General features: G+C 43.9%; 1 protein-coding gene across 1 annotated transcript in view; it reads left to right on the forward strand.

Moving 5' to 3' along the window:
- Nucleotides 1–9,485, forward strand: part of LOC129697674 (uncharacterized) — a 22,056-nt gene extending 12,571 nt beyond the window's left edge. The window contains exon 2 of the mRNA XM_055636383.1: nt 8,935–9,485. Within this exon, the coding sequence (XP_055492358.1) occupies nt 8,935–9,485 (551 nt within the window). The remainder of the gene's footprint in view (nt 1–8,934) is intronic.
- The last annotated feature ends 15,425 nt before the right edge of the window (nt 9,486–24,910 follow it).

The raw sequence follows: 24,910 nt of genomic DNA on the forward strand, positions 1-24,910 counted from the left end.
CTGTAGTCTCGCCCTTGTCTCCTGCTGCTCTCATGCCACCTCCCTCTCCACCATCCAGAGCACCCAGGAGCCGTTCCCGGTGAGACAAGTTCATGTGACCTCTCCAGACCTTATGTATTGCATTTGGTGTTCTTAATGTGGCCTCCTTTACATCGAAGAGACCACTTTTTTGCTGAATACTTGCACTCACTCTGCCAAGGCCTGCTGGATCTCTAAGATGCTAACTGTTTTGATTCCCCTTCCCATACCGCCCTTTCTGTCCATTGCCTTCTCCACTGCCAGAGAGAGCTACATGCAAACTGGAGGACCAGCACCTAATATTCCACGTGGATAGTTTACAACCCAGAATATGAAGTAATATCCCTGTAAACCAATATCTGCAGTTCCTTGTTTCTACAGGCCTAACAAGGGGTTATCAGCACTTAAAGCAACTAGGCGCGTGTAACCTGTTGAGCTACTCCAGCACTTTGTGTTGTTTTTAGGTATGTGCAATTTGTTACGGGCACAAGGTGGAAGGATGGATCCCAAAGGAACAAAGTTGATGAGCTTGTAGCATAGTTGGAAATTGGCAGGTATAATGTTGTAGGCATTGACGTGCCTGCAAGAGGATCTGAGCTGGGAGCTGAATATTCAGGGTTGTATGTCCTACCTGAAAGGCAGAAAGGTGGGCAGAGGGTGTGGGGTAGCTCTGTTGGTTCGGAATTAAATTCAGTCCCTAGCGAGAGGTGACAGGATTAGAAGTAGTCATTGTGGATCGAGTTGAGAAATTAAACGAGTAAAAAGACGCTAATGGGAGTTATTTACAGGACCCCAAACAGTAGCCAGGATATAAGATACAAGTTGCATCAGGAGATAAAATTGGCATGTAAAAAAGGCAATGCTACGGTGGTTATGGGAGATTTCAATATGCAGGTAGACTGTGAAAATTAGTGTTATGTAATGAACTGGTTTGATAAGGGAAGTCAAGATAAAGGAACCATTGGAGGTAGTGATCACGATAGGTTTTAATCTACAATTTGAGAGGGAGAAGGTGAAATTGTATGTGTCAGTATGGCAGCTGAGCAAAGGAAACTACAGAGGCATGAGGGAGGAGCTGGCCAAAATTCACTGGAAAGAGCCCCTTCAGAGGTGACGGTGGAACAACAATGGCAGGAATTTCTGAGCATTTCCCGAAGATGCAGGACCTTTTCATTCCAAAGAGGAAGAAAGATTCTAGGGGGAGAAAGAGGTGACCATGGCTGACAAGTAAAGTCAAGGACAGTATAAATCTAAAAGAGAAGGCATATAACATAGCAAAGATTAGTCGGAAGCCTGAGGATTGGGAAGCTTTTAAAGAACAACAGAAGGTAACTAAAAAGGCAATACGGGGAGAAAAGATGAAATATGAAGGCAAGCTAGCCAATAATATAAAGGAGGACAGCAAGAGTTTATTCAGCTATATAAAGAGTAAGAAAGAGGCAAGAGTGGAAATTGGACTGCTGGAGAATGATGCATGGGACGTGATAATGGGGCATAAAGAAATGACAGGAGTTCAATAACTTTTTTACTTGTCTTCACAATGGAAGACACCAGCAACGTGCCTGAAATTCAAGAGAGTCATGGGGTGGAAGTTAGTGGAGTAGTTATTACTAGGGAGAAGGTGCTTGGGAAGCTGAAAGGGCGGAAGGTGGATAAATCACCTGGACGAGATGGACTGCACCCTAGGGTTCTGAAAGAGGTGGCTTTAAACATTTTGACAGTGGTAATTCAAAAATCACTAGAGACGGGAGAGGTTCCAGTTCATTGGAAAATTGCCAATATTACCCTGCAGCGTCACACACAGAGACACAGAGACAGACCACGCCACATACACACACCGCCACCACACACACACACTAACCCCTCCCCTTGATATTATATTAATATTATTAATTCGCACCTTTTACCCCATCCCCCGCCCTATCCACTCGCGCATCGCCCCCAACTGTGCAGACGTGGATAGAGAGGGAGGGGTAGGTGGAGAGGGTGAGGGGGGGTGCGTGCGGCGTCATAGGGAAGGGCAGGTTCCCGAATTCAATACTCCACCACTCACCCATAGGTTCCACTCCCTTGAGAGGGAGGGAGGGGGCAGTGAGGGAGAGAGGTATATTTTGAGGGGTGGGGTGGGGGGGGGGCGGCATCGCAGGGGAGGGCTGGTTCCCGAACGCAATACTCCCTCCAGGCGCCAACCCAAGTTCGGCCTCTTCAGTCCAGGGCCTGAATTCATCTCCAGCAGCGACTTTTGAATAGCAGGGGAGGGAGGGAGGGGTCGGGGGGTGACGTCACTCGCAGCGTGTGGAAGACGGTGCGGAGCAGATCCATTGCGACGGCATCAGAGAGAGCCTCTCGTTTAAATTCAAAGTCTTTGATATTTTTAAGCATTTTCAGTAATAGGTAGAGAATTAAATCATGACATTTTCAGATAAGGTGACTTCTGACTCGACGGGAAAAATGTCAACCGGAATATATATATTATATACACGCGCACGCACAACGCACACGCGCCCACACACAGGCACACACATTCATACACAGAGACACACACACAGAGGCGCGCACGCACAGAGACACAACTAGTAGAGTTCCACAGAGGTTGGTACTGGGGCTGCTACTCACCACGTTGTATATTAATGGACAAAGGGATTGAAGGCTTTGTGGCCAAGTTTGCAGATGATACAAAAGTAGGTGGAGGGGCAGGTAGTGTCGAGAAAACATGGACTCTGCAGAAGGACCTGGACATGTTGGGAGAGTGGGCAGAGAAGTGGCAGATGGAATATAGTGTAGCAAAGTGTGGGGTCATGCATTTTGGTAGTAGTGACCTAGTTGGCACAGTAATAGTCCGTGGTCCGAGCATCGAAAATTTGTCTAGAATTTAACTTTCGTGACACATGTCTGGTATCTCCTTGAAATTTGGCACAGATATAGATAAAACATGTTGTATATAATTATATATTATAAAAATAATATAATGAATATAATTGTGAGTCCGACCTGAGGTGCATGTTGAGTGAGACTGCTGCAGAGGTCCAGGGTCTTACCTAATTAATGGGTGAGGGCTGATCCTGTGCGTTTCCCCGTTTACTGAACCTGACTGCCAGTGTGCAGAGTGGGGATCACGCCCATAGTGGGACTGGGGTAGTACCAGGCTGGGGGAAGGCTCGGACATCTTCCACTGAGAGGAAAATGCCTAACCCTAACCCGCCCGCCCCTTCCAGAGCTGCCCATGGCTTGAGCTGCTTTGGGACCGGCTGCAGGCTCCATACACTCAGCGCGTCCACCTCAGCCAGCATGCCCTTCTGGATCATCATCAGCAGCAGCCCACCCAACGCCACGATTACACCGAATGTCAACATGTTGGGAAGCAGCACTGCCCTGCACGCCGCCCGGGTGCCTTCAGCACTCCCATAGCGCCGGCTCCGTCAGTCCGCTCGCTGTAACACCGGCTGTCCGACTGACACCTCATTGCACCCACCTGCCGGAAGACAGCCCGACCGATCCCTCGTAGCACCCACCGGCCTACCGACAGCCCAACCAACCCCTCGCAGTGCCTACCGACAGCCCGACCGACCCCTCGCAGCACCCACGGCTGACAGCCCGGCCGACTGACTGACTCCAACCCTAATCGTAACCCTAGCTCTACATTTTTATTTAACAGTTCGCATCACAACTTTACAAAAACAAATCAGATGTAAAACAAAATTATCAGCTAGGTTAGCATTACCTTTATTCCTTCGAAACCTTGCTATTGTTTTGATGTTATTCGTAGGCAGCCATGATCCCGGTGTGCTCGCTGCCTAGCCAGCATGAAACTAAACGCATGATTCGTCAATTGGTGTCTGACTCAATGTCAAACGTGCCTTGATTGGACAATTACTACTCGGAAAATTGGAGGTTTTTCCTCGTATTTTAAAAATATGTGCAGATTTTATTCTTGACGAGTTTTAGGTATAATTTCTATAATTTTTTACACAACATGCTATAAATACAGGTAGATATGTGATTTGGGTCACGAAATGAAACGAAAAATCACCTCGACCCATGGTCTTTAAGTGCACGTATTTCTTATCTTTCTCTATGTTTATACCATGTGGAACAATAAAATTGCAAACACAGTTTCCACTTCATTCACTTGATCATGTAGTAGAATACTGCATCCATCTGAGTGGACACCGCAACGTGCGTAACACATCATTGGATTGGATTCAATTTATTGTCATTATCTCGTAAGGGACAACAAAATGGATTTTCTTTACAATCAAGTAACATAAAATAAATAATAAATAAATAAAAAAAAAAAATTAAAAGCACAAACACAGAAAGTCCATGACACAACGCAACCCCACACAGTGGCACCAAAGTTGAGGAAGGTACCATAGTCCAGTCAGCCTCCCCTCCGATCTTCCCAGATGTTCACCCGTGGTCAGGGTCTCCCGAGCACCTGCAGTCGCCGCATCGGGCGGCCCGATGCTCAGGCCCTCATGCCGGGATGATGGAACGCCGACGCCGAACCCCGACGGAGAACATCCTCAGCGGCCCGGACCTCCAGATCAGTCGCCTCGCACCGGAGTCCGCGGCTCCTGAAGTCCACAGGCCGAGCCGGGCGGAGTCGCAGGACTCCGCGAAGTTGATCAGCGCCGCCCGCGTTGGGAGCTCCGCGAACCACAGCTCCACGATGTCGGTGCCTCAGACCCAGCACTCCGGGGCTCCAAACGGTGATCCCCGGTAAGGCATCGGCAGCCCCGCGATGTATCAGTGCTGCCCCGCCGCTGCTGGAGCTCTGGTCAGTCCCGGCAGGAAAGGCCGCTTGGGGGGAGAGGACGCGACTCGAATAATAGTCGCGTCCTCTCCAGGAAGCGACTGAAGGACCGTACCCTCTTCCCCCACAAAAGTCATTTAAAAAAAACCCCACAAAAAAATACACTTCAAACGTAACAAAAAAAACCCAAAAAATACCGGACTGAAGGCGGAGGCAGCTAGCAACAGTGCCACCAGATGTCCAAAAAACGTACGTTGCGGTGGACACTAAAAGGTTTGGTGTCCCAGGAAACAAACGTTGCATTATTAGCGAAAACCAAACATTTTCACCAATGTGATCTAAATGGAAATTGATTTATTGATTTGAGCTATATTGATGGCCGATGATTCGTCAGAACGTTTGATTGGGGCTGATTTTTTAATAAGTAAAATGTCTCCGTAACGGTCGTTGCGGAGCTTCCCGAAGTTGACATAAAGGAATGAAGTTTGCGACTTGGTCCGTACGAAAGGTAAACAAGGGACAGTATGTTGCCAAATTGAAGATTGGCTCAGTTTCTTCGTTTTGATGACGAATTGATGTCCAAAACATATTTTAAATTGATTTTTAAAAGTTGGAAAATATGTCGTAAACAGTCGTTGCGTTTTTGACACCACAATGTTTTTGATATTAAATTGGAAAATAAGAAAAACTAATTAACTCGCCCAAAAATCGCTACTACCATAAGATACGTCGTTGGGCTTTTGAAAAGCATTAGAGGTTTGGAACCTCTGGTTTAACCTGCGGAGGTATCGACCCCGATAACGGTCATTGTGACAATGGATGCCAAGCACAACAACCGTTACGGGATCTTTACTGTATTGTATTATCTTTATGTTACTGTAATTTTCTGCTGGTATTGATAAAGATATTTCCCTAGAACATTATCAAAACGTATGTATGAGGGGCCAACTGAAGTTTATTTATGAATTATTATTCATGACTAAATGTGGCAGAGTTTTTAACGTTGGTGTCCAAATTGGTGGCAAAATGATGAAGATTTGTCTGTCATGAAAAAAACGTCTTGACTTTGGGTCTTGAAGATATCAAATTTATATCTGTTATTTAGAAGGTTTCACATGATGGGTAGATTTTTGTTAAGTACAGTGTATTGGTGTAAAAAAACGGAATAATTTTGTTCCTCAAAATCTCTTCAGCATTGTAAAAAGACACATTGTAGAATATAGCCTTTGTTATGGAATAGAATAGAGCTTGGAACAGTCCAGTACAGGAACGGGCCCTTCGGCCCCCAATGTCTGTGTTGAACATGATCCAATTTCTTCATTTTATTCAATGTTTTTTCTTAGAGCCATAGAGCATGGAAAGAGGCCCTTTGGCCCACCTTGCCCACCCTTTCCAGCTTCACAACATCTTTCCTATAATACGGTGACCAAAACTGAACATAATACTCTATACTCGGATTCCTATTAAATATTTTCCCCTTCACCATGAACCTATGTCCTCGATTCCCCTACTCTGGGCAAGAGATTCTGTGCAATTGCCCAATCTATTCCTCTCATGATTTTATACACCTCAATAAGATCACCCCTCATCCTCCTGTGCTCCAAGGAATATAGAGTCTACTCAACCTCTCTCTATAGCTCAAACCTTCAACATCCTCGTAAATCTTCTCTGAACCCTTTCAAGCTGGACAATATCTTGCCAAAAAACATGGTGCCCAGAACTGAACACAATACTCTAAATGCGGTCTCACCAACGTTTTATACAACTACAACATGACCTTCCAACTTCTATACTCAGTCCAAAAGGGTCTACCCCTGGTTCTGGACACCCCCAACATTGGGAACATTTTTCCTGCATCTAACCTGTCCAATCCATTTATAAATTTTATATGTTTCTATGAATCCCTTTCATCCTTCTAAATTCCAGCGAATATAAGCCCAGTCGATCCATTCTTTCATCATATGTCAGTCCCGCCATCCCAGGAATTAACCTGGTGAATCTACGTTGCACTCCCTCAATAGCAATATTGTCTTTCCTCAAATTAGGAGACCAAAACTGCACACAATTCTCCAGGTGGTCTCACCAGGATCCTGTACAACTGCAGTAAGACATCCCTGCTCCTGAACTCAAAACCTTTCACAATGAAGGCCAACATGCCATTAGCTTTCTTCACTGCCTGCTATACCTGCATGCTTACTTTCAGAGACTGATGTGCCCCCCTTTTCCTAATCTGACACCATTCAGATAATAATCTGCCTTCCTGTTCTTGCCACCCAAGTGCATAACCTCACATTTATCCACATTATACTGCATCTGCCCACTCACCCAACCTATCCAAGTCACCCTGTAGCCTCATAGCATCCTCATCGCAGCTCTCACTGTCACCCAGCTTTGTGTCATCTATAAACTTGGAGATGTCACATTTAATTCCCTCATCTAAATCATTAATATATATTGTAAATAACTGTGGGCCCAGCATCGAGCATTGCGGCACCCCACTAGTCACTGCCTGCCATTCTGAAAAGGACCCGTTAATTCCTACTCTTTGCTTCCTGTCTGCCATCCAGTTCTCTATACATGTCAGTACCCTACCCCCAATACCATTGCTCTAATTTTGCACACTAATCTCTTGTGTGGGCCATTGTCAAAGATTTTCTGAAAGTCCAGCTACACCACATCCACTGGCTCAACCGTTATCCATTCTACGTGTTACATCCTCAAAAAATTCCAGAAGATTAGTAAAGCAGGATTTCTCCTTCATAAATCCATGCTGACTTTGAACAGTCCTGTCACTGCTTTCCCAATGTGCTGCTATAACATCTTTAATAATTGACTCCAGCATCTTCCCCACTACTGATGTAAGGCTAACACGGTCTATATTTGCCTGTTTTTTCTCTCCCCCTCCTTTCTTAAAAGTGGAGTTACATTGGCTACCCAGTGGGGTTACATTGTCTACCTCTCTCCCCTTTCTCGACCTGAATAGGGGACAGCCTATGCACTGACGTCAACTACAAACACAAAGATTACCAGTTACCTTGGGGTCAAGGAAAGAGCATTGACGTCGCAGCCCTGTTTCCACTAATCTTTCCACCAGCATGCACAAGAAGGACAAGACAGACACCATTAACGCAGATGGAGAGAAGCGTGTTCAGCTCTGGCTGAACAACTTCTAATCTTCTGTGTGGACTCGATAAGACCAGTTACCTGGACTGCACCCCCTCCCGCACATTGGCTAAGGATTGGAAGAATAGAGAGAAACAAGATGCATAAAAGCCACAATTCTCATTTTGTATCCAGGATGAAACTTTTGGAACTTTATTAAAGATCGCAGAGATAAAAATAAATTTAGGTTCATGAAAAGATCCTTGTTGAATTAAATGATTCCTTTGTGTGACAATAGAGGTAAATAGCTTTGAAGCAGGGGAATATTGAACTTCATTGAGGCAATTAATTCAATGCATCTGGTACTGAAAAGCTCGTTGAGAAATATTCAACTGGCAAATATTCAGTCGATTGACATTTGTTGGCAGATTGGAACAATGTAACTGGGACCCCAGTGTAAAATCTTCAACTGCGTCACCAGCACAATTGTTAGATTTGCAGTGTATGAAAATTGATGAAACTAATTACATTAATCTGAAACATGAACTTCCTCATTTAGATGCTGCCTGACTTTTTAATTTTATCCAGTATCTTCTTCCCTCATCCCACCACATGCCGGTCCCCCGATTAGATACCGCTGGCTCCTGCATCACCACATCCTCTCATCTTTATACCAGCAATGTCCCCCCTCCATTTTGTCCTGATGCAGGAGTTCGACCCGAAACGCCGACCATCCCTTTGCCCAACAGATGCTACTCGACCCACTAAGCTTTTCCAACAGGCGGGGTTGTTGTACAAGATTCTTCACTGATTGTATTCTGAAACGAATTTATTTCCCTCTAAGTTCTTAGTACTTCGTGCCTGCATTGGACGTTGGTTTGATTAGACAGACAGACTCTACTCGATCCCCAAAGAATTCGCTGCTGCATCGAGGGGACGGGAGAGAGCAGGGGCGAACTTCCGGATGGGCGTTTGCCCAGTGACCTCAAGTGACGAAACTTCCGGCCTTCTCTTCCTCTTTGTCTGGCGCGGCGCGGAGCGGTGGACGCCATTTTGAGCTTCCTTGTCGTCGAGTGAGGTACACGATCATCTCGCTGCTAACATGTCGGACGAAGGAAAGTTGTTTGTCGGCGGTCTTAACTTCGACACAGACGAGCAGGCCCTGGAAGAACAGTTCTCCAAGTACGGGCAGATCACCGAGGTACGGGTCATTAAGGACCGAGAGACCTGTATATCGCGTGGTTTCGGCTTCATCACTTTCGATAACCCGGAGGATGCCAAAGACGCGCTGCAGGCCATGAACGGCAAACATATAGATGGCCACCAGATCCGAGTGGGCCAGGCCGAGAAGAAATCGGGCGGTCGAGGCGGTTACGGCCGGGGCGGCGGCGGCGGTGGCGGCAGTTACGGCAACCGCAGGAGAGGCTCCGGCGGCGGCTACTGGGACAGCGAGAGGAGCAGCTATGGCGGCAGCGGTGGCGGCGGCGGCGGCGGCCGGTACGATCAGCAGGACCGCGACAGCTACTCGGGTGGGTACCGGAGTCAGAACAGTAGCGGTTACTTCGGAGGCGGAGGCGGAAGCGGAGGTCGCTACCGGGACTATGAATGAAGGGCGAGAATCGACCGTTTGTGCCGGATTCCCGTCGACTTGCCGCCCAGCGCGGCTCTTGGAGTCGCAGAAAGCCGCTGTGAATGAATTTGATTTGCCTGTTATGTTAAAATGCTAGAAACCCAGTTTGACCATTGTCTTGATTAATCTTGTTACCTGTTGTTTGTTCTGAGGTCTTCCTTAAGTTGGGCTTTCGACTTTGCGCCCCGCTTGCCATGTGGTTTTCTGTGATAATTTTTTTTTACCCGACCCACGGAGTCTCTGTGTCATTGGGACGGTGTGTTGGCGATTTAAATTGCCCGAGTCTCCTTCCGTGAGCTTCTTTTGGAATTTGTCGAAACGTTTCGCTTTCTGGTGAGCTCTTTCCACAATTCCATGCGGCGCAAAGAACGAAATCGGGCGGAAAACATTTTAACTCCCACTTCCTGACCACTTTATCCGATTGCCATCTTTAAGATCTCAATGCGGATCGCTCGAGTTTCTTTTGATCGACCGACCGATTTTCTTCACTTAAATATCTCGTATTGAAGATTGAACACCTTTTTTTCTAAAAAAAAAAAAAAAAGCTAGCCATCCCGCATTTTAACCGTTAATGCCTTTAAATATCTTCTCTTGGACCAGTAAAATGGAACCCGTAGAAATCATTCATTTGAGCGGGAAACATTGTCTGTTGCCAACAGTACACCCGAGTGCTGAGTCACTTGTCTCTAAAACATAATGAGAAAATCAACTACAGAGCAGCTCTTCTGTCGTACACCTTGTCACAGGCCTCTTGGAAAGCAAACTGATCGTGATATTTTTATTTTGAAACATTTATTGAAAACTGTATACATTTAAATTTTCATTTACCATTGTTGTACTTTCATCGGCTGGTGAGCCTCTTTTGGACATCAAATTGCCACTTGGGAGACCAATCTTTGCCAGTGGATGTATCTGAATAAAGTAGCTTCAGGAATTCTAGTGACTTGTCTTTGTTATAAACCATTCATATTCACTCCAAGGAGCTGAATCTGAAGATTATCCTTTCATGCTAAACATGTATCCTGTCGTGGTTATTTCCTTTAATATTTCTGAATGATGTCAGTGCTGGAGATTTGAAGTTTGGGATCAACAAAAGGAAGAATGAAGGTAAATTGCATGTTAAATTTTAGTCTGTTTCGATATTGTCTAAATCCCTTTTCGATTACAGGAGGTGTTGGGTTGCTTCCAGCCTCTTAAGCCTTGTTTCTAAGAATGGACAATGTGTGTTGGGGATTATTTCAGTATATGGAAGGGATAAAAGGTCATGAGCTATAACCTCATTCACATGGCGCTAGGTGCAGCCATTAATTCTGTACAGCTCTGTATAGACAATTGAGCTAGTTTCATGTCCATTTCTTTTCCACGTTGGAAAATCTAACCTTCCACATATGCCCTTTTAAACATCACAATTTTGCTTCCACAAGTATCCAATCTGCCATATTTGGATTGTTTTCGACACCTGGTGGTAACATTTAGCTGTTTTCATGTTGGTTTTGTAAATCATTATTCCATCTCCCACTTCTAACCCCCCCCCCGCCCATAGTTTCTCTACAGTGTGTATATTCCATGAATTTAAATTTCCTCATCCTTTTCATAGAAAGGCAGCCTAGTTTTTCCACGCTATCCAAATGGTAAGACCTGATAACAATTTGGTAGAGAATGCAGAACTGATTAATCAAATATGTCAAACCGTATGTTCAGATTCTTCTCCAGTGGCTTTTGCCACTGTTTTGCAGATGGTTTAATACGACTTCCCTGCCTAAGTGCTTTCTGCCTCCTGTAAGCTAAATTTTGATGGCTAATGGTGACAAAATGGAAATTGGGATAAAGAAATAGCGGTAGGCAACTGGTCACCCGTGTGGATTGGTTTTTGTTTATAAAGCAGTTACCTGATCCAAATTTGGTTTCAACATTGTAAAGCCATGTTGGGAGACATAAAGATACTTAAGAAAAAATGATTTGGTTGAGGTCCGCTTAGATCAGGGGGTCAGCAACCTACTGTCCCAGGGCCGATGGAGCCCGTGACCCGAAATCATGCGGCCTGCAGGCAGATGTTTTGCCCAATAATCATCTGGCCCGCCGAGCGTGGCAGAGCGCCGAGGCACCTTCTGTGAACACGTTTAAGGAAGAACTGCAGATGCTGAAAAAATCGAAGGTAGACGAAAATGCTGGAGAAATTCAGCGGGTGAGACGTGCAAGGATTGCATGAGGCTGCCTCATCCGCTGAGTTTCTCCAGCATTTTTGTCTACCTTATGTGAACACGTGATTTGATGCCTGCCATCCGGCGCGGGATCTATGTGTACACGTGATTGATGTGGCCCGCCATCCGCTCACAGGCATGCATCCTGGCCCCTCCCCTATGCATAACAAGGTTGCCGACTCCTGGCTTAAATCAACCAAAATCCCTTGATATGATGGGGCAGCCTGGTAGCCGGGAGAACTGGAGAAATGAACCAGGAATTTGTAAAGAATTCTTGTGGCATCAGGTAGAATTCTATGCAAATTTCACAATTACATTGAATGTAAGGATTAGTGGGGGAAGGAGCGAGAAGTGCAGGAATTGGTGAATGGTTGTGCTTAAATATGGTAGAGGGAAAACTAAATTGGGAAAGGAAAATCTGAAGCACAGTTCTGACAACGCTTTTGTCATCAGACACACCTGAGTGATTATTAATGTAAGATTTCCAGCCACTGCTGTGTTCTGCATCTCAGTTCCAATGTTTTTCTTTGTTTGCACATTGCCTGCACCCCTATATGGTATTTTCATCACGTTGGGGTTTTTTCCCCCCCCATATGTATGGGTATAGTGACATCCCAAGTACAATGTAAATCTTGCAGCACACCATAGATACAAGTTCATCGCCGATTTTACAGCATCCGCGGTTCCTGAGCCTAAATGGGTTATCCGTTTTGCCAGTCCACCTGCCTGAGCCACCGAGGGACTGAGATACCAAGTTGTGGGAGTTAATCTGCGGGCTCTGTCCCAACGACAGGGGTCAATTTTGACCTGCCGATTGCCACTGAGATCGCTTATCAGGTTGAGATCGGCTACCGTACCCAGCCTAGGCACCACATTTTTGGGGGTGACAATAGGTGTAGGAGTAGGCCATTCGGCCCTTCGAGCCAGCACTGCCATTTAATGTGATCATGGCTGATCATCCCCAATCAGTACCCCGTTCCTGCCTTCCCCCCATATTCCTGACTCCGCTATTTTTAAGCCCTATCTAGCTCTCTCTTGAAAGCATCCAGAGAACCTGCCTCCACCGCCCTCTGAGGCAGAGAATTCCCCAGACTCACAACTCTGAGAAAAAGTGTTTCTTCGTCTCCGTTCTAAATGGCTTACTCCTTATTCTTAAACTGTGGCCCCTGGTTCTGGACTGCCCCAACATCGGGAACATGCTTCCTGCCTCTAGCGTGTCCAAACCCTTAACAATCTTGTATGTTTCAATGAGATATCCTCTCATCCTTCGAAACTCCAGAGTGTACCAGCCTAGCCGCTCCATTCTCTCAGCATATGACCGTCCCGCCATCCTGGGAATTAACCTTGTAAACCTACGCTGCACCCCCTCAATAGCAAGAATGTCCTTCCTCAAATTAGGGGACCAAAACTGCACACAATATTCCAGGTGTAGTCTCACTAGGACTCTGTACAACTGCAGAAGGACCTCTTTGCTCCTATATTCGACTCCTCTTGTTATAAAGGCCAGCATGCCATTCGCTTTCTTCACTGCATGCTTACTTTCATAGACTGATGAACAAGGACCCCCCAGATCCCGTTGTACTTCCCCTTTTCCCACCTTGATGCCATTTACATAGTAATCTGCCTTCCTGTTTTTGCTACCAAACTGGATAACCTCACATTTATCTGCATTAAACTGCCAAGCATCTGCCCACTCCCCCAACCTGTCCAAGTCGCCCTGCATTCTCATAGCATCCTCCTCACAGTTCACACTGCCACCCAGCTTTGTGTCATCTGCAAATTTGCTAAGGTTACTTTGAATCCCTTCATCCAAATCATTGATGTATATTGTAAATAGCTGCGGTCCCAGCATCGAGCCTTGCAGTACCCCACTAGTCACTGCCTGCCATTCTGAAAGGGACCCGTTAATCCCTACTCTTTGTTTCCTGTCTGCCAACCAATTTTCAGCACTTTAACCCCAATACCATGTGCCCTAATTTTGCCCACTAATCTCCCATGTGGGACCTTATCAAATGCTTTCTGAAAGTCCAGGTACACTACATCCACTGGCCCTCCCTTGTCCATTTTCCTAGTTACATCTTCAAAAAATTCCAGAAGATTAGTCAAGCATGATTTTCCCTGATGATTTTCCTGTTACTGCTATCCAAATGTGCGGCTATTTCATCTTTTATAATTGACTACAGTATCTTCCACACCACCGATGTCAGGCTAACTGGTCTATAATTCCCTGTTTTCTCTCCCGCTTTCTTAAAAAAAAGTGGGATAACATTAGCTACCCTCCAATCCACAGGAACAGATTCTGAGTCTATAGAACATTGGAAAATTATCGGCAATGTATCCAGGATTTCTAGAGCCACTTAAGTACCCTGGGATGCAGACCATCAGGCCCTGGGGATTTATCAGCCTTCAGTCCCATCAGTCTAGCCAACACCATTTCCTGCATAATGTGGATTCCTTCAGTTCCTCTGTCACCCCAGATCCTCTGGCCATTACTATATCAGGAAGATTGTTTGTGTCCTCCTTAGTGAAGACAGATCCAAAGTACCTGTTCAACCCATCTGCCATTTCCTTGTTCCCCATAATAAATTCACCTTTTTCGGTCTTCAAGGGTCCAACATTGGTCTTAACTAATTTTTTTCTCTTCACATACCTAAAGAAGCTTTTACTATCCTCCTTTATATTCTTGGCTAGCTTACCGTCGTACCTCATCTTTTTTCCCCGTATTGTCTTTTTAGTTATCTTCTGTTGTTCTTTAAACATTACCCAATCCTCTTGCTTTCCGCTCATCTTTGCTACGTTTTACTTCTTTGCTTTAATTTGTATACTGTCTCTGACGTCCCTTGTCAGCCATGGTCGTCCCTTACTCCCCTTGGAATTTTTCTTCCTCCTAGGATTGAACTGATCCTGCACATTCTATATTATTCCTCAAAATACCTGCCATTTTGTTCCACTGTCGTCCCAGCTCCTCCCTCATGGCCCCATAGACCCCTTTATTCAACTGTAACAATGACCTTCTCCCTCTCCAATTATAGATTAAACCTGACCATGTTATGGTCACTACCTCCTAATGGCTCATTAACCTTGTGGTCCTTTATCAAATCCGATTCATTACATAACACTAAATCCAGAAGTGCCTTCTCCCTGGTAGGCTCCAATACAAGCTGTTCTAAGAATCCATCACAAAGGCACTCTACAAATTTCCTTTCTTGGGGTCCAGTACCAACTTGATTTTCCCAGTCTAACTGTATGTTGAAATCTCCAATAACAACTACAGCATTACTTTTGCTCCATGCCAATTTTAACTCCCCCCACCCATGGTGGGGGAAATGGGATTTCAAGTGTGCTCTTCTGATTATTTTTTTTCCGGATTAAAGAACCATCAGTTGCCGGAAAATGGTAGTGTATCTGTACTTGAGTTCAGATAACAGAAAAATATACATAAATTACACAATTTCAAAAAGAAAGGCTGCAAAAAAAAAGGTCTAATGTAAAACTCATTTAGAAAAAAACAAGTCCATGTTTATTGAAAAAGTGGACAGTTATGTTCAGTTATTTCCTGGTCCATCACAGGTACTGCCCTTCCTGTTGTGGAAGGGATCTATTGGAGGTGTTGCCTAAAAATAGCTGCCAACATTAAAGATGCACGCCACCCTGGCCATGCTGTCATTTTACTGCTACCATCGGGAAGAAGGTACAAGGAGCCTGCAAATCATGACATCCAGATTCAAGACCGCTTCTTCGCAGCAACTCAAACTCTTGAACACTAACCACTTCCTCAGCAAATATGATCTATACATTTTTTTTGGTTGCACTGACTGGTTTTGTACTTATGGTTACCAAGTATTGCTATTATTAATTTATTGTAATATATATTTGTTAATAAGTTAATGGGCTTGTTAACCTACAGAAAAATCATTTCACTGCTCCATTATCGATCGGTATATATGACAATTAAGGTAGGATTAAGATTGTGCAAGTTGATTAGTTGTTGGAAAGTAGCATATCTTGAATTTGATGCTGTGGTACTTCAGGCATCTGTACTTCTTGCCTGATAGTAACATTGAGATGGAGAGTAGACAAAAAATGCAGGAGAAACTCAGCGGGTGAGGCAGCATCTCTGGAGAGAAGGAATAGGCACCTTTTCGGGTCAAGACCCTTCAGACTGATGTCGGGGGGGGAAAGAAAGGAAAAGGCAGAGACAGTAAGCTTTGTGGGAGACCAGGGAAGTCAATGTTCATACAGCTGGAGTGTAAACTAAGCGAAATACGAGTTCCTCAAATTTGTGCTGAGCCTCACTTTGGCAATGGAGGAGGCCCAGGGCAGAGAGGTCAGATTGGGAATGGGTGGGGGAGTTGAAGTGCTGAGCAACCGGGAGATCAGGTTGGTTAGAATGAATTGAGCGGATGGGTTGGGCAAAGCGATCGCCGAGCCTGCACTTGGTCTCACCGATATAGAGAAGTTGACACCTGGATGACATGCTGCCTCCTTGAGGTACTGTATCATGGAGTTACTTGATAGAGGGGGGAGGAGCTGTGTTCTTGGTGGATCTAGCTGAAAAGATGCATCGTGGCCTGGTATGATCGTGATGCACCACTCTCTAAAATTTGTTGTGCTGTTGTGTATGGGAATTGCCACAATGCACCTTCTCTTCATTCCTTCCCTGTCCATATATTTAAAATACATTTTCCCACTTTTTAAGTTGCAATGACAGATCATTGTTAAAGTTTCTCTCTAGGTATTGCCTGGCCTGTTGTTTCTCTAAGATTTCTAACAGAGGTTTAAACAGACATTTGTCTGGATGAACTGACTTTTTCCTCCTTGATTCATTCAACGTCTTTTAGGTCCATATCAACTGCATCAGTTTATAAAAAGTATGTCAAATCGGTGTGATTTTTATTTATTTTCTTCTCCTCTATCCCACCCCAATTCATGTTGCCTCGCTCTGATCAATCGACACTTGGCTAAGCGAGTGCTAAATTTGGTCAGTCATAGTCACACAGCGTGAAAACAGGCCCTTCGGCTCGGCTTACCCACCAACATGCCCCACCTACACTAGTCCCACCTGCCTGCGTTTGGCCCATATCCCACTAAACCTGCCCCATCCATGTATCTAATTCTTTCTTAAATACTAATAGGCCCTGCCTCAACTACCTCCCCTGGCAGCTCGTTCCAGACACTCACCATGCTTTGTGTGGAAAACGTTACCTCTCAGATACTGATTAAATCTTCCCCTTCACCTTAAGCCTATGTCCACTGGTTCTCGATTCCACTACTCTGGGCAAGATAATGTGCGTCTACCTGATCAATTCCTCTCATGATTTTATACACCTCTAAGATCACTCCTCATTCTCCTGTGCTCCAAGGAAGCTCCAACCTGCTCAACCTCTCCCTATTGCTCAGACCCTCGAATCCTGGCAGCATCCTCGTAAATCTTCTCTACCCTTTCCAACTTGGCAACATATTTTCTGTGTAATGGTGCCCAGAACTGAACACAATACTTTAAATACAGCCTCACCAATGTCCTTGTATAACTGCCACATGACTTCCCAACGTCTATACTCAATATTCTGACTGATGATGTGTGCCAAAGGCCTTTTTGACTAGCTTATCTACCTGTGGCGCCACCTTCAAGGAACTATGCCCCTGGATCCCTCTGTTCTGTAACACTTCCCAGAATCCTACCATTCACTGTGTAGGTCCCGCCCATGTTAAACTTTTCAAAATACAATACCTCTCATCTCTTAAATTCCATTAACCATTCCTTATCCCACCTGTCCAAACGATCAAGATCCTGCAGCAATTTTTGACATCTATCGGCAATACCACCCACTTTTATATTATCTACAAATTTGCTAATCTTGCCATGTATGTTCGCATCCAAATCATTGATATAGATGACAAACCGTAACAAGCCTAGTACTGAACCCTGAGGCACACTACTAGTCACAGGCCTCCAGTTCGAGAAGCAACCTTGCACCAGTACCCTTCCATGAAGCCAATTTTCTATCCATTCATCTAAATCTCCTTTGATCCCAAGTTCCTCAGTCCTCTCTCCACGGTAAAATTGAGAAATACTGGGGACCTTGCCCGTCTCATGTGGCTCCACACATAGTTCACCACTTTGATTCCAGAGGGGTCCCACTCTCTAGTTCCACTTTTCCCCTTTATGTACTTGGGATTATCCTTAATGCTATCTGCAAGAGCCATCTCCTATCCCCTTTTTGCCCTTCTGATTTTCTTTTCTATTCCTTCTAGAACATTTTTCATGTCTGGATTTAAACTTTTTTGGTGCAAGGGCAACGTGTGCAGTTTTGTAGTCATAGGGGACCCTTCAGTTTTGTCCCATCAGCAATCAACGATACAGCTCACCTGGGACCCTATGACCTATCCGCTTAAAATGTGTCTGGTCTTTGCAGTGTCTCTTATCAATCTTTAACCCATTTAGAATCTCAGTTGCTCAGTTTGCTGATACTTTCCTGATAAAGTCTTACCTTAAATATGTATTAATACTTCAATCATGCTCTTCCCTTCAAGGTAAATTTCCTGTTAATGTTTGGAATACTCTTGAATTCTTTAATATTTACTGCTGGATTTCTCATGCTCTCAACAGCCTGTTTCCTTTTTTTAAACCTCTCCTCAACTTTCCATAGTTCACCTGGCCCTTGGCATTCAACCTGAATGGGCTGAAGGATTTGCCCCTCCCTCTCTTCCCAAGAAGGTGACTTTACTTGACAAGTTTTCTTGGACTATTGTTCTAGGAGGTGTTCTGCTCCATTGTTTGGGATAGTAGATAGGTGGAGGATTCGATGAATGCTATTTTTAAATAAGTTCTCTGCTTTAGAGTGATGCAGTCCAACACCTCACCTTAGAACAAAGCTCTGAGCAAATGGTAAATATTAGAAATGTAGTCAAGTCAAGTTTATTTGTCACATACACATACGAGATGTGCAGTGAAATGAATAGTGGCAATGCTCGCGGACTTTGTGCAAAAAGACAAACAAACAACCAAACAAAATGGAACAGAATCACATATTATTTTACATATTAAATATTGTGGGCGGAAGGAAAAAGGGAAAAAAACAGCAATTTAAAAAAAAGTAGAGTGGTACAGTAAAGTTAGTCCCTGGTGAGATGGGAGTTTACAGTCCTAATGGTTCTGGGAAGAAACTCCTTCTCAACCTCTCCGTTCTCAGCATGGCAACGGAGGCGTTTGCCTGAACGTAGCAGCTGGAACAGTCATGATCTATCTCCAGTGCCATTTCTGCCCTTCTGATTTCCAGTCATGAGAATGAGCAGGAATGTCTAAAGTATCACTGTGCGCTGCATAATGCGTTACGTCCTTGGTGTTGGAGTGAAGGACACGATAGAGAAGTCAGACATGATTATAGAGTTGTATAAGTCACTTTCATTTAATGGTTGTAGGAAGGTAGCTGTTCCTGAACCTGGTGGTGTGGGACTTGGGGCTTCTTTACCTCCTAGTGTGAAGAGGGCATGATCAGTTTGATAGGGGTCATTATTGATAGCCGCTGTCTTTTTGAGGCAGTACCTCATAGATTCTGGATAAAGCAGACAACAAGCGCGTTGGGGGAGCAGGGAAATTTAATGCATACCAGTGCAGGGAAATATTTTACTTTAAAGAGCAAGGAGAGGACAGGCCGAATAGGATCGAACAAGGGTTGTAGGAACATTGTATTTTATTAATATATTTATTAAAACAGACCATACAGCCCATGGAGGTGATGCCAACTTTCAGCAGAGCAGTCCCATCCCGTTGCCCCTCCTTTGCCTCCAGTCCTGCAATTTTCTTGTGCCCATTAACTCCCCTTGAGTTCATTTTCAGCTTCTTGCACTACATTTCTGGATTGTGAGAGAGATGATGCCCCAAACCTAAAGGTAAAAATGAGAATGCACTTTACACTGCACTGCACCGCACCCAAGGTCAGATCGAACCTGATTAATTCCAGTGCCACACCATGTGCTGAAGGCAGTATGCTAAGTTAAGGTTCTTGAGCGTAAGAAATGACACAGAGTCTTTATGAAACATTGGCTCGGCCACAACTGGAGTGCTACATTTTGTTCGGGTTGGACCAAAGAGGGCTTAGGGGAAATGTGATAGCGGGGGGGGGAAAAAGTCTTGATACATTTGAATTAGATGAATAGGTCCATTTTCATGACTTTGGACCCAATTTATTATTGGATAAAGATCCAACAGTTCTGTGAGAAATAAATTCTGCCAATTTTTGCCATCTGGCAAGTAGTGCCTAGGGATGTAGCGGATGCAGATTAATTTCATGGCTTCAAAGGAGATTGGACAGATATTTAAAGATAAGCATTTGCAGATATAGGGATAATTGAATTAGTGGATATTAGTAAAGGGAAGTGATGCAAAGTTAAGAGTAAACAATGAATGGCGTGGGAATGATGGCTAAATGACTTATTATTTATTTCTAGGGTTGAGGAGTGGGAGTATGACTTGAATTTACTGTAAAGAGCTGGCATAATGGCCTCTTGCTGTCTTGATTTCATAATTTATTGCAACGAAGAGGCATTTAACTGCTGGAAACCATTACAATTTTCCAGTGAGATTTAAAAAATGTATTTGATTAACAGAAATCTATCAAATCCAGATTTAAAGTGATAGTAGTAGAATTAGGCCATTTCACGCATCAAGTCTACTCTGCCATTCAATCATGGCTGATCTATCCCTCCTAACCCCATTCTCCTACCTTCTCCCCATAACCTCTGATGCCTGTCCTAATCAAGAATCTATCTCTGCCTTAAAAATATCCACTGGCTTGGCCTCCACAGCCTTCTGTGGCAAAGAATTCCACAGATTCACCATCCTCTGACTAAGTAAATATCTCCTCGTCTCCTTCCTAAAAGAATGTCCTTTAATTCTGAGGCTATGACCTCTAGTCCTGGACTCTCCCACAAGTAGGAGCCAGAAGATCCTTCAGATATGGTGCTCAAAATTGCTCACAATGTTCCAAATGCGGCCTTATAGAGCCTCAGCATTACATCCCTGTTTTTGTTTACAAGCCCTCTTGAAATAAATGCAAGCATTGAGTTTGCTTTCTTTACTACCTCTTTGACTTGCAGATTATTTTTTTGGGAATCCTGCACCTGCCCTCCCAAGTCCCTTTGCACCTCTGATTTAGAAAATAGTCTACGTCTTTATTCCTACTACCAAAATGCACGACTCCTTACTTTACTGCATTATATTCCATCTGCCACGTCTCCGCCCACTCTCCCAACCTGTCCAAGCCTTTATTCCGAGTCCCTGCTGTCTCTACATCACCTGCCCCTCCACCTATCTTCACTTTACCCGCAAACTTGGCAACAAAGCCTTCAATCCTCTCGTCCAAATCGTTAATATATAACGTGAAGAGGAGCGGCCCCTGCACGGACCCCTGCGGAACTACGCTAGTTCCTGGCAGCCAACCACAAAAAGCCCACTTTCTAGCCACTCTTTGTCTTCTGCCATCGAGCCAACCTGGTATCCATGCTAGTATCTGCCCTTTGATACCATCGACTCTCATCTTCTTTAACAGCCTCACCTGTGGCACCTTATCAAAGGCTTTCTGAAAATCTAAATAAACAACATCTACTGACTCATTTGTCCTGCTATTCTTCAAAGAATTCCAGCAAATTTGTCAAGCAAGACCTCCCCTTCACAAAGCCATGCTGACTGGGCTATTTTATCATGAACTCAATAATCTGTAACTTCATCCTTTAGAATGGACTCCCAAATCTTACCAACCACCAAAGTCAGACTAACCAGCCTATAGTTTCCACTATTTTGCTTTGTTCCCTTCTTGTGCAGCGGGGTAATATTGGCAATTTTCCAATCATCTGGGACCACTTATGTCAAGTAATTTTTTAAATATCACTGTCATTGCCTCCACAATCTCTAAAGCCACCTCTTTCAGAACCTTAGGGTGCAGTCCATCCGGTCCAGGTGACATCCACCTTTAGCCCTTTCAGCTTCCCAAGCACTTTCTCCCTAGTAATAGCCGCTCCCCTAACTCTCGAATTTCATGCACGTTGCTGGTGACTTCCACTGTGAAGACGGATGCAAAAAGGTTATTCAACTCTGTCATTTCTTTATTCCCCCTTCTGCATCATTCTCCATCAGTCCAATGCCCACTCTTGCCTCTTTCTTGCTCTTTATATAATTGAAGAATATCTTGCTGTCCTCTTTTATATTATTGGCTAGCTTACCTTTGTATTTCATCTTTTCTCACCATATTGTCTTTTTAGTTTAAAGCCTTCCCAATCCTCTGGGTTCTCACTAATCTATTATATGCCTTCTCTTTTAGTTTTATACTGTCCTTGACTTCCCTTGTCAGCCACTGTCGCTTCTTTCTCCCTCTAGAATCTTTCTTCATCTTGGAATGAAAAGAATTAGCAACACTTTTTTTGCAGTTGTTTCAATGTCTGCCATCTTCAGTGCATACAATCTCCGTGAGGAAATGTGGCTCTAATTTAGTTTTAATTGTAGATTACAAGACCAGAGGAAGCATTTTGTTTTTATATAGCGTATGTAAAATTGGAACTGCAAAACATCCCTGGTTTATATAATTATAATTTAATCTTTATGCTTGGTTACCAGCCTTCAATTAAATGTTGGCAAATAGGTATTAATTAAACGTTCCTCTGCTGCTTGGGTCAGTTCCTCAGAACCTCCAAGAATATATTTCTCGGGTCATCTAATGGGAGTTTTATAAAGTTGTAGAACATCTCATATCTTGTATTCTGGTTTTCTTGTACATTATACCCAGTGCAGTTTTTGATTAGCCTTGTAAATTATTTCATGGGGTGTTAATGTTTTATGCAAGCCTGTAGTTTTTTAGGGCTTATTTAGGTTTTCACCATTTGTAAAGTGTGGTTCCATTTTTAGATGCATGGTAAATAACATCATGTTTGTGTACAAGATAGCATTTACCTTGGTTTTGACCATTCTCTTTCCTCTCTTTGATTCTTCTGCTGGTATCTAGTTTGCTTACCATGTTCAGTGTTAATACAATTTAAATGTAGCTGGCTTTGATATTTCACTTAACTGATTCAGGTAATCCAAACGTTCCTTTCAATTATTTGAACCACCTTTGTGCTGCACTATTGCTGAGCAGTGTTTACAGGCACCTCTTGATAGGTGACCTTGTGACATAGAATTCCAAAGATTTGCCATCTTCTGAGTGAAAATATTTTTCTTAAAACTGAATGGATGGCCATTTATTCAAGAATTATAATCCCCAGTTCTGGAGCTTTAATTCAAGGGTCATAGACCTCGATCCCAGTCAAGCTCTCTAAGACTTTTGTAGGTTTGAACAAATCAGTCACCCCAAAATGATTAATTTTGCTCACTGAGGCACGCATATCCTTGGGTAGGCAAAACAAATAATTGGAATTGATGGAAATTGTAATCCAAATGTGATCTTTACTCAAAGTGTTGTGCTTTGCTTCTGGTTCACATTATAATGAGAGTAAAGTAACGTTATAACAGTTAACATTTCTAGTCAATTATCTTTTGTTGGGACAGTTCTTTTGAAAGGTCACCAAGTCAAGTTAATTGTGATGTAAGAATACAAGACATAGGAGCAGAATTAGTCAATTTGGCCCATTGAGAACACCGCAATTCGATCGTTGCTGATCTATTTTCCTTCTCAACTCCATCTCCTGCCATCTCTCTGTAACCTTTGATGCCAATCTGTTTCGAAATATCCAATGACTTGGCCGCCATAGCTGTCTGTGGCAATGTATTCCACAGATTCACCACACTCCAGCTAAATATATTTCCCCTTCATCTCCATTCTAAAGGTACATCCTTTTATTCTGGGGTAGTGCCCTCTGTTCCTGGACTATTTCACTACTGAAAACATCTCCATATCCAATATTTATCCAGTTCTAGTTTCCTTACAAGAGTCACATATATGTACAAATATGGTCAGGTGCAATGAAGATCTTGAAGCAGCGTCAGAGACAGGACACAAAACATAAATTATATATAAATTACATAACTTTGCAAGACAGTGAAAAGAAAACTAAGAGACAAAACAATAAATACATAGACATAGACATAGAAATTAGGTGCAGGAGTAGGCCATTCGGCTCTTCGAGCCTGCACCGCCATTCAATATGATCATGGCTGATTATCCAACTCAGTATCCCGTACCTGCCTTCTCTCCATACCCCCTGATCCCCTTAGCCACAAGGGCCACATCTAACTCCCTCTTAAATATAGCCAATGAACTGGCCTCAACTACCCTCTGTGGCAGAGAGTTCCAGATGCATATGATATTTAGAAAACAAGTTCATGATAGTGTAAAAGGTGTGTTATGATGATGGATGTAGGAAAGTAGCTGTTCCTGAACCTGGTACAGGATTTCTGCCTTGTATATATCCTGCCCTATGGTAGCAGCGAGAAGAGCAAGGCCCTGATGGTGGAGATACTTGATAGGTACCGGTTACTTAAGGCAACACCTCATACAGATGTCTGTAATGGTGGGGATAGACTGGGCTCCATCCACCACTCTACTGTCTCTTGCATTCCTGTGCATTGGAATTGCTTTTGCAAGCCATTATGCAACTAATTAGGATACTTTCTACAGTGCATCTGTAGAGATTTGAGTATTTGATGACATGCTGAATTTCTGTTTTTGGTTCATTCTTTCGTTTTTATATTGAGCAAGAGGTTGTTGTAGCATCACTCAACCAGTGATTTGGTCAACTGGAGTGGTGTCCAAAGCAAATTTACAGATGGCATTGCAGCTTTGTTTAGCTACAGTCACGAGTGTAAAGAGAGTTGATAGAGCAGGGGGCTTAGTATTCAGTCTTGAGATGCATCTGTGTTGATGTCTCGATCTTGTTCAGCAATTGTACATTGACAATAGACAATAGGTGCAGGAGTAGGCCATTCAGCCCTTCGAGCCAGCACCGCCGCCATTCAATGTGATCATGGCTGATCATCCCCATTCAGTACCCCGTTCCTGCCTTCTCCCCATATTCCCTGACTCCGCTATTTTTAAGAGCCCTATCTAGCTCTCTTGAAAGTATCCAGAGAACCTGCCTCCAGTGCCCTCTGAGGCAGAGAATTCCACAGACTCACCACTCTGTGAGGAAAAAGTGTTTCCTCGTCTCTGTTCTAAATGGCTTACTCCTTATTCTTAAACTGTGGCCCCTGGTTCTGGACTCCCCCAACATCGG

Source organism: Leucoraja erinacea, chromosome 5 (genome assembly GCF_028641065.1).
Source record: "Leucoraja erinacea ecotype New England chromosome 5, Leri_hhj_1, whole genome shotgun sequence".
In the NCBI taxonomy this organism is placed as follows: Eukaryota; Metazoa; Chordata; class Chondrichthyes; order Rajiformes; family Rajidae; genus Leucoraja; species Leucoraja erinaceus.